General features: G+C 50.0%; 1 protein-coding gene across 7 annotated transcripts in view; it reads right to left on the reverse strand.

The window, feature by feature from the left end:
- Window positions 1-19,054, reverse strand: part of Mapt (microtubule associated protein tau) — a 94,404-nt gene that overhangs the window by 5,500 nt on the left and 69,850 nt on the right. For 4 of the 7 annotated variants that reach the window (XM_090350013.1, XM_090350008.1, XM_090350007.1 and 1 more), the window contains 4 exons: window positions 14,839-15,104; window positions 5,443-5,535; window positions 2,449-2,530; window positions 1,205-1,317 (listed from right to left, as the gene is read on the reverse strand). In XM_090350013.1, the coding sequence (XP_090206139.1) occupies window positions 1,205-1,317; window positions 2,449-2,530; window positions 5,443-5,535; window positions 14,839-15,104 (554 nt within the window). The remainder of the gene's footprint in view (window positions 1-1,204; window positions 1,318-2,448; window positions 2,531-5,442; window positions 5,536-14,838; window positions 15,105-19,054) is intronic. The other 3 variants (XM_090350012.1, XM_090350011.1, XM_090350009.1) reach the window with 1 other exon arrangement.

Here is a 19,054-nt window from a genome sequence, read left to right on the forward strand (position 1 = left end):
CCACCCAGTGCTGCACCCCCAGGAAGCTTTGCTGGCCAGATGGACCCAGCATGACAGATGTCTTCTCTGACATGGAAAATCTCCAAGGCCCTGGCCTGCCCCATCCCACTAGGTCACTGCAGTGACTCATCACAGTGGAGTGGGGCCAGACCTGGGGATTATCAAAAATGCCCCCAGGATTGTAAGGCCCAACTCCTTGTGTGGGTGATGGAAGGAAATAGTGGAGGCCTGGCCTTTAGGCAGAGAATTGTCACCAACTCCTCAGAGCACTGATTGCTACCATGTTCCCCTCAGGCACACAGCCTCTTTTTTGACCTCCCGCTTCTGACAGCTAGCCAGGTACTGAGAAGGGCTCCTGTGTGGGGCTGTGGTGCAAGCTTCTGATGCATATAAGGGTCAGCCTTTGGCTTCTAAAAACCAGAAGGGGCTCTCAGGGAGCTGGAGGCTGTGAGGCCATCTGGGGACCACTTGGCAAGTTCCTCTCCACAAAATAATGCCCTGGGACTGTTCCCAGTCATCCAATGGGCAAGTACCGGCATGCAGAGGCACAGACACCCAGGGCTGCCCAGGCAGGCAGGGGAGGTATGGACACTGACCAGGGAAGAGGGCTCTCCTGTGCCACCCAGCATGGTGGTGTGTGGAAAGACAGCCACTGCCTTGTCCGGCCAGCTGGGCCACTTTGGGTAGAGCCCTGTCTCATGCAGGTTTGCTATGATTTAACACTACTGGGACATCCTCTCTCCTGCTGTTAGTCCCCAGTCAACTTCTTGGAAGTCCAAGGCTGGCAAGGGAGCCATCTGCACAACTTCTAAGTAGGCATGGGTGGGAAATCCCAGAGGGCACCCAGGCTACATTTATGCAGAAGAGGAAACCAAAATCAAGCTCTGTGCTGGCCCCGAGGGATGGGAACGAGAGGAGCACCTACTCTCAGTGCACTCTGGTCTTCCCTGCCTAAAGACTAGAAACAGCTGACAACTTCCAGGTTCAGCAGCCCTCAGGCAGGGACTTGACAGGCAGCTTGCTTTGTTCTAATTGCATCCTAACCAGTGCTCCCAGGAGCCGTCTGTGGGCGTGGTTGAGACTGCATCTCAAGCCAGTCCATTCAGATTTCCTCCTCTGAGAAAGTGAGCCCGGCCTGTCCACTAGGCGAATACCCATATCTGAGTGTGTCCTCCCTCCCCCACCCCCACCCCTGGCCCTTTACCTTCTTATTCCCTCCTCCAGGAACATGAGTGATATTATCCAGAGATCCAATCTTCGACTGGACTCGGTCCTTGAAATCTAGCTTCTCAGACTTGACTTCCACCTGGCCACCTCCTGGAACACAACACACACACACACACACACACACACACACACACACACACACACACATACACTTTGTCACATCTTCTGTGGCATAGTAAACTTGCTGTCCATGACACAAGGTCTGCAGCCTGCAGAACACAGAAATGCCAGGGGCTTCTGGGGGCTCAGGTGTCACGGAGGGTTCCGCCAGGTGACACAGTCTCACAGTGTAGTCTAGACTGGCCTTGGATATGCAGTCCTCCTGCCTCTACCACCAAATGCTAAGACAACACCACCATGCCAGGCTGTTTGTCTGTTCACCTCCTCCTTCACGGTGGTGGGTGGTTTCGGTAAAAACCTCTACCAGTCCAGGGCCTGATTGAGGCAGAAGTTCCTGCCCTGTCCTGTCCTGTTAGGCTGGGGACTCGGGATCTCTACTTGTGCTGTCCAATATGGCAGCCACTGTCTGCATGCAGCAGTTTAACTCTTTTTTTTTTAGGGGGGAGGTGGCCCATACTGGAATTTGAACTTTGGGGCCTCATTCTTGAAAGGTAGGTGCTGTTCTACCTCTTGAGCCATACCCCTAGCCCGTTTACTTGTAATGGAATAACAGTACAGCTCTTCTACTGCACTGGCCATATTTCTAGTGCTTGCCAGACACATGTGGTTAGCGGCCGCAATGGCAGTGCAGATATGGACTTCCTCACTGCAGAAAGACGGTGACTGGAAAGATGGTGAGATATGGAATGGAGAGTGGTTGGCAAGAACTCTAGTAGTCTCCCTCCTCTTCTGTTTAACAAAATCACAGCCATGCCATGACCAGGGTCTCCTGCTGCAGTGCAGCTGGTGAAGTGTGCCCAGTGCTGACTGGAGACATCCATCTATTTTGCTTTAGGGAACAAGTAAGGCCCAAGGCCAACCCTAGAAGCCTGGAGTACAGCCTTCTGGAGAGGCATGGGCTAGGGTCTGGGGCCAGCATCTCCATACCTCCTGTGAGATGATGACAGGACCCTGCTCAGTAGTGAACTGGAGCAGTCTTGTCTCCCATAGGCCCCACCCACAGTTCCATGCTCAATACCATCTCTTGGATCCCATTGGAGGAAGCCTGCCCCGCCCACCCAGCACCTTTCTGTCCCAATCCTGGCCTTCCCCAGGGGCTACCTGGTTTATGATGAATGTTGCCTAATGAGCCACACTTGGAGGTCACCTTGCTCAGGTCCACTGGTTTGTAGACTATTTGTACCTGGAGATGAAGGAGAATTAGAGTGACAACAGAGGGAGAGGAAGAAGGAAAGGGAGAGAAGGAGAGGGGGGGGGAGAGAGAATAAAGTGAGCTTCCTGTAGGGTGTAACATAATGAGTTTCTGCAGGGAAAAGCAGGGCACTTGTTCACAGTGCAGTGCGGTTCCGTTAGCAAACACTTCAATGAGAACGTGTTAGTCCCTCTGCAATGCACTGACAGTTCATGTTCAGTGAAGACAAACATAGGAAGGAGTGCTTAGCCTGGAAAGCCTTTGAACAAAGTCTTGGGAAGAGCCAGAGGGAGGCACGGGTGGTCCGGGTGCAGATGGGTGAGCTCTATTCAGGCAGCCCCAGCCCCAGACCCACATGAGAACAGAGACAGTCAGCAAGCAAGACCCAGTGGGCCTTGGGACTCAGCATTAAGCTGCCTGGCACTGGGCATTTCAGCCTCTATCCAGAGGACCAAAGCGACACCAGCAGGCAGGGCAGCTGTACAGCAGAAACCCAGGGGGAGGGCAGGGCCAGGGGGAGCAGACAAGGATACTCTGTGAGGCCCGTGAGCTGGCTCTGAGTTCAAGGCAGGCCCAAGGGTCCTGCATGTGGCCTGGTCAACTGCTCACACTTCCTTGGGGAGTCAACTCCCTGGGGGAGGGGCGGCCAGGGAGGACAGGTCTTGACAAAGCAGCTGGGTGAGAGAGTCCTAGATGGCTGCAGGAGCAGCCTCTACCCATGGAGGGAGAGAGGAGGCCTGATGTGAGAATGGGCTCATGGAGGCTGATAGAAAGGAGGAGGGATTTCTACTTGTGTCTAAATGGAGGGATTGCACAATATTTTAGTGCATGGTCATGCTGGCACTTGCTGTTTGTTGGAGAGCTGCTGTGGACAGCCGACTAAAGCAGACAGGATTGTGGCCCACGTGTACAGTGCAGGAGACTTCCTGCACCTGGGCAGGGTAAGGGGGTGAAAGAAGCGATTTTAAGGTGTGTCTGCAAACAGGTCCAGGAGGTGGTGTGAGCTGGAGGGCTGGCATGGATGTGAGTTTGGGGAAGGGGGAATGCCTGCTTGGTGGCCAGGGCATCATTCTTTCCACCTTGCCCTGGATGGGGCCATTTGTGAGAACTGGAGTACAGCAGGGGCAGGAGATGTCCAGAAGAGAAAGGTATGGACGACTGTGGGCCCTGGGTGGGGGGGGGATTGAAGCAGCCATAGGAATAAGGAGAAACCCAGCCAGGAGGCCAGAACATCGCAAGATGGAGAAGGAATAAGCCTGAGCTTCTGGGAAGCTGCTCCCCACTGAGGAGGGCAAGGATCCAGCATCCCAAAATGTGACAGCCTTCACTGGTCAGCAGTGACCACAGGCCAAGGACAATGGCCCTGGGTTAGCCCAGGCTACCTTGGTGGCTCTGTGCAAGGTCCTAGGCTAGCTCACAGGTTGGCACAGTGTAGGACATGTTGCAGAAAGCTCCTGGTGTCCTGGGCACTGTAGCTTTGTCAACTACATGCTGTCACAGAGGCAGTGGTCACATTGCCTTGTGCTGTCTGCCCATCCTCTCCTGCAGGAGGAGATTGGACCCACTGGCTGGTCAGCAGGCCATAGAGGAGTCAAGCTAGAAAGCCCATGGCCGGAGTGGGCAGAAAACCTCCAAACAGCAACCAGGGGGCAGCGACAAGAGCAGGGCAGTGGGGTAGGATCAAGTGGGGGTGGACAGGAGGGGAAGGGGAGGGGTGGAGAGACACTCAGCAGCAGACACGGTGAGAAAGCATCAGTGAGTGAAACCCAAGCAGCAAAGCCCTTGGGGGCAGAAGGCAGTGGGGGCTTAGGGTGTGAGGCAGCAGCACATTGCAAGAATAAACCCTCTGGGCCTGGAGGCAACAGGTATATTTTCTGGAGAGAGAGAGAGAGAGAGAGAGAGAGAGAGAGAGAGAGAGAGAGAGAGAGAGAGAGAGAGAGAGAGGGAGGGAGGGAGGGAGGGAGGGAGGGAGGGAGGGAGGGAGGGAGGGAGGGAGGGAGGGAGGGAGGGAGGGAGGGAGAGAGATCTGCTGATCTAGAGAGCTAGGGATGAGGAGTTTGCTGAGAGAGAGAGGGGGGGGGAAGGGGAGCCTGACGGTGTGAGCACTGTTCAGTGAGCACAGGCCAACCAAGAGGACCAAGGTGTCTCTTAAGCCCATCAAGGGATCAGGTAGGAAGTGACTATCCAAGCCCACACCTCACAAGACACACACCTTAGGGCACATCGGGTCCTGGGGGGAGGGGACACTAGAGGAAGCTGAATTTAGAAGCACCAAAGGCAGTGTCACCAGTGGCACTTGTGTGTGACCTTTTGCATCTAGAGTCACCCCTTGGATACAACTGGATTCAAGGCTCAGCTGAGCCTTAAGGAAGCCCCCCTCCCTCCAAGGGGCAGGAGATGCAGTGCAGAGGCAACTAGACCATCGTGCCTTTAAGGTGGGATGGTCAGGTCTCGACATCCACTCAATACCTTCCCACAGTGGAGCCACCTAAAGTAGCCTGGCCAGGTAATGGGGCAGTGGCCTTCGGCCCAACTTCGGATGGACTGTGGAGCTCCTGAGAACTAGTGCTGGGCCATGATTGGTTCCTGACTGGTAAGGAGGACCCAGGGGCTGGGCTGGGAGGACTCTGATTCCCAGAGAGGACCAATCATCTTTGGTATTCTGCACCGCAAGCAGGTGCTCCCCAAGCATGGGGAGGGTATCAGGGGGTGCCGGGGTGGGATCTGGGAGCTGTGGACCCCGTGTGGGCTGGGGGAATCATGGGCACACCTTCGTAGGGACATGGGGAGGGGGCCCAAGCCAGAGAGGATTTATTCTATGCAATGTGTCACACGTCTACACACTCCTGCCTCTTCCCAAAGCGGAGCCCGCAGCACGAGGATGGAGAGTGCGCAGTACTCACACTGCCGCCGCCTGGGACGTGTTTGATATTATCCTTTGAGCCACACTTGGACTGGACGTTGCTAAGATCCAGCTTCTTATTAATTATCTGCACCTTTGACAGCCAGAAAAAAGGATGAGTGACAACCACACCCAGATCCAGTCTGCACACTCAGGCTTCCTGACCTGGGGTGGGGCAGAGCCTGGCCCAGGGGCCCTGGGCGGAGGGGGGGGGGGGACAAATGGAGCAGAAGGGAAGGATCTTCAGGAGGAAGGAAGGGAACAAAAGTTGGCAGAACTCCAAGTTTGACACTGGGGCCACAAAACAGACTCCCAGATGGCAGCTATCCACTTTGCCAAAGGTCAGTGATAAGGGAAGCCTCAGAGAGCATGCCTGTAAGTCAGAGACGGGGGCACACCAGGGCGAGACGGAGCGGCACTCGTGCCCAATCACACAAATCCAAGAGGAAACAGAAAGCCTCAGGGTCCTCAGGCTCACACCCTGCCAGAGCCACGGGAACATTCTCGGGACTTTCCATGGCTGTTCTCAAGACTGACAGACACCGAGAACACCCGAAGATCTTCCTGAAAAGAACACCCCACACTCCTTCCACCTGTGCCTGAGGACAGGTTAGAATCTATGTTGCTGACCTCCTTTCTGAAAAGGTCCCAAGATGATGGAACCTGGCCAGGGTTGAGAACCCCCAGTCTTGTAGGGTGCACGTGGATGGCTTTGTAAAGATTCTTGAAGTTGGAGGCATGGCTCAGTTGGTAGAATGCCAGTCAATGAGTGAAAATGTTAGGTACTGAGTTGGAGTTCCAGTCTTGCTATTTTATTCTACTTTTTGGGTTGGTCGTGGGGCTTGAACTCACAGCCTAGGCCCTCTCTCTGAGCTTTTCTGCCCAAGGCTAGTGCTCTACCATTTTGAGCTACAGCACCACTTCCGGTTTTCTGGTAGTTAGTTGGAAATCAGAGTCTCATAGACTTTCCTGCCCAGCTGGCTTTGAACTGTGATCTTCAGAACTCAATTTCCTGAATAGCTAGAGTTACAGGTGGAAGCCACCAGTACCTGGCTAGTTTCTGCTCTTACAAGGGTTGTTTCTTGGAAGGTGGGGTAAGTGCCCTACTCTTTCCCACCCATCCACCTGGCTACCTCCATTCCAGGAGGCCCCCAAAGGAAGCAGCACCCCATCCTCTGCCAGGCTGTGTAGGCCGGGGCAGCACCGCTGAGGTAGTCCAGGCATCCTCTCTCTCTCCAGGAAACAGGGAGGTGTGGGGATATCAATGTTTAAGTGAGGAACAATTTCTTTTTTTTTTTAACCAAATTTGCCTATAAGCTATGAAATAAGCAATCCTGTATGTGGAAAGAAGCCGGAAATTTCTACGTGTCAGCTGGAGCAGCAACGACATCTTCCATTTCACCCCACGCAGCTCCCTGGGTGGAAATAGTGGGCCTGGCTTTTATTAATCACAGATGGAAAGAATTACCAGTCAGAGTTCCTAATTAAGAACCAGCTGTGCCACCGTGACCCAACTGAGATTTCAGTTTCACAAACACGGGCATCACTGGAAGCAGTGGGTGAAGATTCAAGCTGGCCTAAGCCCGGTTGAGAACTGCTTGGGAAAAAAACCCAGTCCACCCTCTGAGTCATCGAGTTCTTTTCCCTAATTTTACAGCTCTGAATCTTACAACCTGGGAACTGGAATCACACATCTAACCCATCTTTTCATTTATTTCTGTAGTCAGTCATAGGGCTTGAACTCAGGGCCTGGGTACTATCCCCAAGCTCTTTCACTAAAGGCTGGCACTCTACCACTTTGAGTCATAATGTCATTTCCAGTTTTTCTGGTAGTTCATTGTAGATGAGGTCTTTCAAGGACTTTCCTGCCCGGTTGGCTTCAAGTCAGGATCTCAGCCTCCTGAATAGCTAGGATTACAGGTGTGAGTTACCAGCACCTGGCTCTCCCTCTCCCTCTCCCCCTCCCACTCCCCCCTCCTTCTCTCCTCCCTTCTCTCCCTCTTTCCCTCTCTCTCTCTTTCATTGTGGGACTTGAACTCTGGGCTTGGACACTGTCTCTGAACTCTTCAGCTCAAGGTTTCTGCCCTACTCCTTGAGCCACAGGGCCACTTCCCATTTTCTGGTGGTTAATTGGAGATAAGAATCTCATGGATTTTAGTGCCCAGGATGGCTATTGAGCCTCAGAAATCAGCCTCCCTGGGTAGCTAGGATTACAGGTGTGAGCCACAGTGCCCAACTCCTTTTTTTTGTTGCCAGTGCTGGAGTTTCTCAAGGCTAGAGCTCTACCACTTGAACTTCAGTACCACTTCTGGCTTTTTTTTTTCTATGTATGTGGTACTGAAGAATTGAACCCCGGTCTTTGTGCATGCTATGCAAGCACTCTACCACTAGGTCAAACTCCTGCGCCCCCCCCCCCTTTTTTAAAGCTGTGCTTTTCATCAGAAAATATGACATTACAATCATCAAAACATTAAAACTATTTTTTGAAGAGTTAATTTTTTTCTTTTTGACACAGGATCTCACTCTGTAGCACCAGCTGATCTATTACCTTTTAGTCCCAGTTGTGTGTAACTGTCACTATGTACATAAGAATGGCAGAATTATTGTACACCTGCTTTCTTCTTCTGTTTTGGTGGTACTGAGGTTTGAACGTAAGGCCTTGCTGTACTTGCTAGGTAGGTGTTCTGCCATTTGAGGCACATTCCCAGCCCTGAATACCTCTATGTCAGGACCTGGGTGCTGTCTCAGCTTTTTTGTTGGTAGTGTTCAAAGCTAGTGCTGTGCCACTCGAGCCAAAACTCCAATTCTATCTGTTTTACTTTTGTTGTTGTTGTTTTGTTTAATCAGAAATAACTTCTCACAGACTGGGCTGGCTTTGAACTTTGATCCTGAGATCTCAGCCTCTTCAGTAGCTAGGATTATAGACCTATACCACCAGCACTTTGCCCTTACTCTCTTTTCGAGATGTCTCACTATGTTGCCTAGGGGTTCAAGTGATCCAGCCATGCCAGCTTCACAACTAGCTGGAAATAACAGGCACCTGGTTAGATATCACCATCACCATCACCATCATCATCATTTTTTGAAGCAGAGTCTTGTTATGTAGCTCAGGCTAGCCTTCAACACATGATTCTCCCATCTTCGCCCCCCCCCATAGCGTATTCCTTTTATCAGCATGTCCTGTGTCACTTTGTGAAGTCTCTTCCTTTGGTTGTTAAGTGTTTGCATGAATTCCATTTTAAACAGCATCCTCAGCCTCACATGAACATCTTCCTGCAAGAGGAATTTTTTTTTAACAGTATGGATTATTTTCCTTGCAGAGAGCCCTAGAAATAGAATTCCTGGGCCAAGGTTAAAAGTATTCTCAAAGCTCTCAACATAATTTTCCAAATGGCCTTCTAAAGGCGTTGGCTTGAGAGCAGACAAGTGACCGCATTTGCCGCTGCCACTGGCTATTTAGAAAGCCTGCTTCCGCTAATGCACTTGGCATTTCTAGGCAAGGACCTGCACTTTAGGGGAAGACTAGCAGTCAGAAACTTGGGGCTTGATCTCAGCCTCAGCCATTCATCTTGGAAAATCCACTTAACCCTTCTGTAAAATGGGCAGGGCCGGGGCGGGGATTTAGCTCAGTGGAAGAGTAGTTGCCTGGTGAGTGCAAGGCCCTGAGTTTAATCCTTGGCTGGGGATGGGGAGGGGGTGGGGGAGCTAAAATGGGCAGGTGGCAGTACTGAGCTCCTAGGACCTTTGAGAGATGACACCAAGGACAATGCCTGGCATGGTACACGTGGTACAGCGCGCAGGCAGTGAGGGCTGCTACCACCACCACCTGGGAATAGCTCCTGATTGTAGGCACAATGCGAAGTCCTGACAATTGTTTATATCTTTGACAAAAAGACAGAACTGCACTGATGGCTTAGCCTGAATTTCTTTCTTACTGAAATTGTTTCTTTTTTGTTTCTTTGCATTGTTGTGTTTGTATTTCTGAAGGCATACTGAAATTGCTTGCTTGCTTTTTTTCTTTCTTCCTCTCTTTCTTTTCTTTTTGGTGAGTCCTGGGGCTTGAACTCTGGGCCCGGGCATTGTCTTGGAGCTCCTTTTGCTCAAAGCCTCTTCAGCAACAATTCCACATCCAGCTTTTTCTGGGATAACTGGAGAGAAAGAGTCTCACAGATTTTCCTGACTGGGCTGGCTTTGAACTGTGATCCTGTTGACTAGCTAGGATTGCAGACGTGAATGCCCAGCTTAAAATGGCTTCTTTTACCCCCCTGCTGACATACTCTGGTTTCTCTTCAGATCATATAACTCTTTCGCCATTTACTCCTTAGGCTTGAATTCAGGGCCTGGGAGCTGTCCCTGAGCTTTTTTGCTCAAAGCTAACACTCTACCACTTGAGCCACAGCTCCACTTCCAGCTTTTTTGCTGGTTAATTGAGTTAAGAGTCTCATGGACTTTTCTACCTGAGCTGGCTTTGAACCTTGATCTTCAGTTCTCAGCCTCCTAATTACCCGGGATTGCAGGCCTGGCAAATTTTTGCATTTTTTAAAGCTGAAATTCTTCCTCAGTGACATCTCCAGTGTCTAATGCCACACCACTGCCCCACCTTATTTCCAGCGAGGCTGTCCTGTGGACCAGAGGCTCAGCCACCGCAGCAGGGCAGTGGCAGAAGTCACACTAGGATCCGGAATTGGGTGTCCCTGCAGCCACTGAGGACAACAAAGCCTTGCCTGGGATGACCTCGAGGTATTGCCTCATAAACCAAATAAAAACAATACTGACTCCTGGCTGACCCAGAACTTCTCTCCTGGCAGAGAGAATGAGAACAGAGCTCAGTCAATGCTGGGCAGGGGGTGGAGGGGTTTCCCACAATGGTCCTTGTGTGTGTGTGTGTGTGTGTGTGTGTGTGAGTGTGTGCCAGTCCTAGGGCTTGAATTCAGGGCCTGGGTGCTGTCCCTGGGCTTATTTGCTCAAGGCTAGCTCTTTACCTCTTGAACTGCAACTCCAATTTCTGACTTTTTGGTATTTAACTGTAGATAAGAGTCTCAGACGTTATAGTACAGACTGGCTTAGAGCCATGATTCTCAGATCTCAGCTTTCTGAGGCGCTAGGCTAGCAGGTAAGAGCCATTGGCACCTGGCTTAGCCTAAGATTTTAAAAGTCTCATATGAACCGCTCCTTTGGGAATCTCTTCTCCCTTTCCTCCTTTTTCCTCTTTCTATTATTTTCTTTCATTTTCTCTCCCCCTTTCCCTCTTTATTTCCTTTTTTCCTTCCTTCCCTCCTTTGCTTTCTTTCCCTTCCCTTCTCCCTCCCTCCCTCCCTTCCTTCCTTCCTTCCAAGTTGCACACCCCTGTCCAGGGAGTCATTTTATGTTAGCAACTTCTCATTGGATAAATCCCACAATCAGATCTACCTACCTGTTTTCAGAAAAGAACAGAAGCAGCTGGGAATGTGGTTTAGTTGTAGAGTGCTTGCCTAGCATGCATGAAACCCTGGTTTCGATTCCTTAGTACCACATAAACAGAGAAAAGCTGGAAGTATTGCTGTGGCTCAAGTGGTATAGTGCTGGCTTTGAGCACAGAGAGACTCGGGCCCTGAGTTCAAGCCCCAGGACTGGGAAAAAACACCAGAAACAGTTTAGAATTAATGAAGCTCACAATGGCTCACCCAGCTACTCAGAAGACTGAGACCTGAAGGATTGCAGTTCTAAGCTAGCCCAGGCAGAAAAGTTCAAAAGACTCCATCTCCAATTAACCAGCAAAATGCCAGACTGGTAGCATGGTTCAAATGGTAGTGCACCAACCATGAACAAGAAAGCTGAGTGAGAGTGTGAGGCTTTGGCACCAAAGAAATTAATTTTTTAAAAAATGAAAGAAAACACACATTCCGTCTGATAATAAAACAAGCATCTGCAGCTATTCCATCCTGAACACATCCAATCTCATTGAGCTCAGAATCTAAGGAGGGTCAGGCCTGTACTTGGATGGGTGATAACAAAACAAGAAAAACTTAAAAAGCAAAATGTAAAAATAAAGGAAGGCTACTGAGATGGACAATTATAAGACTGAATATTATATTTAGCCTTGAGCTTCCTGGAAGCCAAGGCAAAAAGAAAAAAAAAAAGAAAGAAAAAAGAAACATGATGTGTTACATAACCCTTCTGATTTGACAAAGAAAACTTTCCAGTTCCTCAAAGGAAGATAACCTTATTTTCTGTACTAATGCATAAAAGAAACTAATCAAATTAATCAAGGGACATTAAGTAATAACACAAGGTCTGTAATGTACATTAAAAAAATTATTTTCCCCAATGTGTTTTTTTTTTCTCCTTGTTCCAATCCCACAAAAAAGGCAACAAGCTTTTGTGGGGTTTGGCAATAGACATAAGGATATTTACAAAGCAGATCTGAATTACTGTCAGTTGTCACATTAAGTGACCACCCTTTAGAGAATCTCAGATTTAGAGAAGGCAGAGAAGACAGTGATGGTTGGCATTATGAAATTGCAATCCCGGGGCCAGGGATGTACCCTAGTGGTAGAGTGCTTGCTTAGCATGCATGAAGTCCTGGGTTTGATTCCGCAGTTCCACATATACAGAAAAGAAGCCAGGCCTGGCTCGATGGCTCACACCTGTAATCCTAGCTACTCAGGAGGCTGAGATCTGAGGATCTTGGCTCAAAGCCAGCCCGGGCACTAAAGTCCATGAGACTCTTATCTCCAATTAACCACCAGAAAACCAGAAATGGTGCTATGGCTCAAGGGATAGGGTGGTAGCCTTGAGCTGAAGAGCTCAGGGCCAACACCCAGGCCAAGAGTTCAAGTCCTACGACCACCACCAGCAACAACAAAAGAAAAGAAAAAGAAAAAAGCTGGAAGTGATGTTACAGCTGAAGTGGTAGAGTGCTAGACTTCAGGAAAACCACAATAACAGTGCCCAGGCCCTGAGTTCATATCCTAGGACTGGCAAAAAAGAAAAGAAAAAGTGCAATCCTGATATTTCTCAGTTAAAGTAACATGTACGATTATTGAACCTCAGCCCTGGCCAGACACAGGAAACACCCACTGGAGGAGAAGAGTGTTTGGGAGCCCCAATATATATATATATATATTTTTGTTACTCTTAGGGCTTGAACTCAGGACCTGGGCACTGTCCTTGAGCTCTTTTGCTCAACGCTAGCACTCTAGCACTTTGAGCCATACCTCCACTTCTGTTTTGTTTTTTTTTTCCTTGTGGGTCATTGGACTTGAACTTGGCCTGGGTGCTGTCCCTGAGCTCTTCAGATCAAGGCTACCACCCTACCCTTGAGCCAACCCCCACTTCCCATTTTCTAGAAGTTAACTGGAGATAAGAGTCTCAGGTCCTTTTGTGCCAGGGCTGGCTTTGAACCTTGATCCTCATATCTCAGCCTCCAGAGTAGCTAGGATTATAGGCATGAGCCACTGGGCCCAGCTCCACTTCTGGTTTTTGAGTAGTTCATTAGTGGTAAGAGTCTCCTGGGGACTTTTCTGCCAAGGCTGGCTTCAAAGCACAATCCTCAGATTGCAGCCTCCTGAGTTGCAAGGATGACAGGCATGAACCATCAGTGCCTGGCTAAGGGAGCCCCAGTTTTTGGCTTGAGTGACTGCTAGTCAGGAGAGAAATGAATGTGGTAAAGGACTGACCCCAGAAGAGGACTGACCCTGAAGAGACACTAGTGGGGTGGGGCTATGATAGTTCCACTTTGGTTTAATCCATTTCCCAAAGAGCCCTGAATTCTCCCCATCCTTCACTAGGCCTTGACCAGGCTCTGTCCAGGCGCAGATCTCTCCAGGTAGCATCCTCCTTGCTCTCAGGCCTCCAGCCCCATAGCGAGCCTCCCGGACTCCAGTCTGGCTCAGACTAGGCTATCATTGCCTCTTGCTTGCTGGGCTGGGCCTCAGAGTCAGCCAGCAATACTCTGGTGGAACACAAACCCAGGGCAGTCTGTCACAGCAAGCCTTGTCTTAAATCCAACGTGGTCTATCTGGACACAACCACAGAAAACCCAGTGTCCTGTCAGGTCAACTGCTGGAGAGATTCATTAACAAGAAGATCCTCTTTAGGACGGGGACTGCTCCTTTAAGATCAATTTCATCGACATAACATTTAGCAGATGCATGGATGTGCAGCAGGGAGGATGCTGGGAGTCTTAGGGGGACAGGACTGTCCAAGCAGTGTCCAGCCTGGCTCTGCTCACTACAGTGCCTGACACTTCAGCCCAAATGTCCTGAAGCCTAGCCTGATCCGGAAGGGGACAGAAACTACCCCAGGTTCAAACCCACTTCATTTAGTGTGTATGTGCACGTGCGCACGCACTTTTTTTTTTTTTGTCAGTCCTGGGGCTTGAACTTGGGGCCTGGACTCTGTTCCTCAGCCCCTCTGTGCTCAAGGCTAGCACTCTACCATTTGAGCCACAGTGCCACTTGGGGCTTTTTCTGAGTCATTTATCAGAGCTAAAATTCTCAAGGACTTTCCTGCACAGGCTGGCTTTGAATCCTCAGATCTCAGTCTCCTAAGTAGTTAGGATTACAAGTGTGAACTACTGACACCTAGTGATATATGCTTTTATTTATTTGTTTGTTTGTTTGTTTATTTATGTTTTTGCCAGTCCTGGGCCTTGAACTCAGAGCCTGAACACTGTCCTTGGGCTTTCTTAAGGCCAGAACTCTACCACTTGAACCACAGCAGTACATCCAGCTTTTCTTCTGTGTATGTGGTACCAAGGAATCAAACCTGGATCTTTGTGCATGCTAGGCAAGCACTCTACCACAGGGCCAAACTCCCAGCCGCTTTTAGAACTTTGCTAATGAAGAGAATGCACTAAGCATTTTGTTTTGTTTTTGGTAGTACTGGGTGTTGAAACTGAGACTTAATTTGCCAGGCAGGTACATTTAAAATGCTTTAAAGGGGTAACATGGAGAAATAGACCAGAAAAAGATGAGCAGGAAGAAAGAAAGATAACAGCAGCAGGAGAAGGAGAGGGAGATTTAAAGAAAAGAAATCGCATCAGCACAATTGCAGAATAGAAAGTAGTCATCTCCAAGGAAGTGTCCAAGAAAGGATGGATGCCTGCAACATCGCCATCTTGTGGCTATCCTGAATAGTGCAGCCCTGAGGGCTTTGGACTCCCATAGGAATCCCTCCCTTTAGGATCCCCGGGGGCTCTGAAAGTTTCTATCCCACTGGGGATCTCAGGTTGTCCGTGTCCAGCCTGGATATGCTCGGAGGAGGAGGTTTTGGCTCCATCAGCTCAGTCAACCAGGCCACCTCCACGTTCTGACACAGAAAAGTGTTTTTGACATCCAGGTCTTTGTGGAAATGTTGGAAGTACTTAGGTTTTGCCTGGTGGGGCCGCTCAGGCTCGGTAGCGCACAGCCCTTACCTTCCCTCCGCCTGGCTGGTGCTTCAGGTTTTCGGTGGAGCCAATCTTGGACCTGACGTTCTTCAGGTCTGGCATGGGCACTGGGGCCGTCTGCAGGCGGCTCTTGGTGGAAGATGGCGATTTGGGGGGAGTGCGAACCACAGCCACCTTCTTAGGCTCCCGGGTAGGTGGGGTCGGCAGAGATGGGGTGCGGGAGCGGCTGCCGGGAGTCCCTGGAGAGCCAGGGCTGCTGTAGCCACTGCGATCCCCAGATTTTGCTGATTCACCTGGAGGGGAAAGAAATGGAGTGAGTCCAGGCAGGTTGGGGTGGGGGTAGTGTCTGTCATGGCCTGGGGACTGCCATCCTGAGGGTCATGGCCAGGCTAAGGACAGAGCAGAACGTCCTGACGGAGGTCCATTCCCACTAAGCCACAGAGTACCTCATTACAGATGCAGACCAACTATGTCCCACCGTCCCTAGGGCAAGAGATGGGCCCCAGCCAAGTCTGTCACTTTCCTCTCCAGCCAGGGGCCTCCAGGTGAATGGAGAAGTGCTACAAAGCCCACAGGGAGGGTAGTGTGTGGAAGTCTGCTTTGCAAAACTCCCTGTGTGTGACCTTCACACTGGGAGGAAGGAGGCCTGAGTGACCCAGGCACCACTCTGCCTCTCCTCCCTCCACCCTTCCTGCTTCCTCAGAACTACCTATGCCACCACTGCGGGCCCCACACAGCGTCCTGCAGCTGAATCCTGCCCGGCTGTTCTCACCCTCAGAATGCCCTTTCCTGCAGCTATTACCCTTGTACCTCCTCACACGGAGCCTCTGGGCTGCTGGAAGCCCCCTCTCATGACAGACTCCCACATCCTTGCCTCATGCCTCAGCCTTCCTAAAACTGGGGACCATGGACCCCAGTGTCAGAATCTCCAGAAGAGATGTGTGTGTGTGTGTGTGTGTGTGTGTGTGTGTGTGTGTGTGTGTGTGTGATCTCTCTGGAGATGCTGAAGAGGAAGTGGAATTGTAAATGTAGATCTGATGGAGCGGGTTTTCCAGAATGGGGCCTGTAGAACTGGTTTTTCTCAAGCTCCCCACCCTGGAAGTCTGGAAGGAGCACTTTCATTTGCAGAGGTTAGAGTTGGACTTTTCCAGTCATAGATGTTCCTAAAGAAGTCAGGGCCAGTGACAGCAGGGGAAGTGGGGCCTGTGCTGGGATTCCGCCTCCTGTCTTCTGGACACAGGGCAGTAGTGGGCTTCCATTCCACACCACTCACTTGTGGAGAGACCTTGAGCTGAGAGACCTTAGGGGCTTTGCTGATCCTAAGCTCGTATCCTCATGTGAAAACTGGGGAAAGGGATCAGATTTGAGCCTGCAGGTTGTGTTTTACAGATGGGTGTACAAGATGGTGTTTTACAGAGTCCACACTCACAACAAAGGCGCTTAACAAATGCCAGGGGGACACCAGGTGCTGGTAGTTCACATCTGTAGTCCTAGCTACTCAGGAGGCTGAGGATTGTGGTTCAAAGCCAGCCAGGGCAAAAAAGTCCATGAGACTCTTAACTCCAATTAAATACCAGAAAACCAAACATGGTACTGTGGTTCAAAGTGGTGGGGCATTAGCCTTGAGCAAAAGAGCTCAGAGAGAGCACCCAGGCTCTGAGTTCAAAACTCCATGACTAGACCAGAAAAAGATCTCATGGACTTTCTTGCCTATGCTGGCTTTGAACCATGATCTCCAGGTCTCAGCTACTGGAATAGCTAAGATTACTGGTGTGAGATCCCAGCACCAACCTGTGAGACTTTTATCTCCAATTAATCACAGAAAAAGCTGGAAATGGTGCTGTAATGGAAGTGGTAAAGTGCTAGCTTTGAGTGAAAAGAGCTCAGGGACAATGCCCAGGCCCAGAGTTGAAGGCCCAGGACTGGCAAAAAATAACAAAACAGATTTTAAAAAATGGCAGAGGGATAAACCATTCACTCAATGGGCAAGGGAACTAAAGAGAGACTTATCAGAAGAAGAGATTAAAATGGCAGAAAAGCATATGAGAAAATGTCATCATCCATGGTCATAAAGGAAATGCAAATAAAAACAACCCTAAGATACCACCTTACCCCAACAAGAATGGTCAAGATTTTGAACTCAGACAATGACAGTTACTGGCGGGGTTGTGGAGAAAAAGGAACCCTACTACACTGCTGGTGGGAATGCAGACTAGATCAGCCACTCTGGAAAGCAGTGTGGAGGTTTCTTAAAGAACTGAAAATAGACCTTCCCTATGATCTCGCCATACCACTTCTGGGCATCTATCCTGAACATCATGACCCAGGATATTACAAGGACACCTGCTCAGCTATGTTCATCTCTGCACTATTCACAATAGCCAGGCGATGGAAACAATCCAGATGCCCTACTGCAGATGAATGGATACAGAAAATGTGGTATATATACAGAATGGAATTCTACATAGCCAACAGACAAGATAAAATAATGGCATTTGCAGGGAAGTGGATGAATCTAGAGCGAATCATGCTGAGTGAGACAAGTCAAGACCTAAGGAACAAAAGGTGCATGGTATCCTTAATATGTGGCTATTAAATCCAAAGAGTACAAGAGCGAAGACTCAATAACTGTATACCCAAAGCTATGGACATGGTAATGGAAATACAACATAACTATATAGACATAAAAACCTATGACTCTATAGACATAATGTTTTATTTCTTAAATTAATATGTTTCTATGACATACAAACCCTTAGCCTAATTTTGATTAAGTTCTAAATACTAAGTCCCAGTGATTGTAAATAGAGATTCCCTCCTTGAACACTTGTTTGTTAAACTTGTCATTTAAAATATGTTGTATGGTAGTGCACTCCTGAGCTCTCAAGCTACTAGCAGCCTAGGAGTTGAGACCAGCCTGGGCAACAGAGCAAGACCCCATCTCAAACACAAACAGCCCCCCGCCCCGCCATATACACACTCTTAGTGGGGATTTCCCAAACCCCAAATGTGGTCCCTAGATGTCTTTAGGCACACACTCCCTGCCCCCCACACTCTTGTCCCTAAAGCAAGATTGAAGAGTTCAACCAGATAGACTCATCTGTGAAGAGAGAAGCAGGGGTGCATTTCCAGGCCCCCGTCCGGGGCTCAGTGGGAATTGCCTGGTGGTAAGAGTGGGTCTCTCCAGCCCTGGAAGCAGCCCAGCACACAGGCCTAGGGGGGCTGGGGAAGCAGGCCCACAATTACCTCTCGGGGACCGGGTCTCTGCAGGGGGTGGCTTTCTCTGCACTTGCTTGGAAGCTTAAAAAGAAAAACCCATAGACAGCCTGGTTATAATCAGGCTTCCTGGGGCATCAGTGAGTTCATGCTGGCCCACCTATCTTAGGAGAGGCAGGCAGGACACAGACACAGCAGCCAGGAAGCAGGGCCAATAGGAATGATCTGGCCACCTGCAGGCAACGCTTAGAGCAGATGAGAAACGCCAAGAGCAAGGCAGGCTGTGGCCTCACACTGTCACAGCAAAGCTGTGGTAAGGAAGATGTAGCAAGATCAAGAGCTTTGCAAATAATCAGATTGATGCCACTCAGATCACAAGTGTATAACAAAACACCAGGTTCCCAGACACTCAGTGAGAACACACAACAAACACCCTCAGCAGCTGCATCCTGGCGCCACCTTCCACCCTCTGTACACATGGGTGCAATGACATGGCAAATACATGCAGCACAAGGAGACAGGCTCTAGCCGGGTACCAGGCTCTGAACGGCCGTCGTCTCAAGGCAGACAAGTGATTGAGGCCATCCTTAGTCAGACCTCTAGCACGGCCCACACGCAGACCCACACCCTTCCCAGCGATCACCAGGGAGCGGACAATGCCAATCACATCTGGTTGCGTGGTGTCTGACACCCCCCCATGCCATGGGGCCCTAATGAGGTCTACTTTCTTAACAGCACTACGCCTGGTCAAACCCTGGGTTTTACTCACAGGAGTCAGGCGACCAGAACAGGCCCCTGCTGGGCCAACACCCTTGATTTTGCCAGAAGTTTCCTCAAATCCAAGAGTGAGTTGTGTGGGCTGAGCCCAGGGTGAAGTCTGTGGTCTTTACCTGTCCAGGTTGCTGCTCTGTCTCCTGGCAGTGCCATGCACCCCATTTTGACCCTGAAAATACCCCCATCCTAGAGCTGTTCCCAACACCCCCCCACACCTGCCATTTACTAGTCATGCAATTGCACTTTCCTCATG

Source organism: Megascapheus bottae, chromosome 17 (genome assembly GCF_031878675.1).
Source record: "Megascapheus bottae isolate mThoBot1 chromosome 17, mThoBot2.hap1, whole genome shotgun sequence".
Lineage (NCBI taxonomy): Eukaryota > Metazoa > Chordata > Mammalia > Rodentia > Geomyidae > Megascapheus > Megascapheus bottae.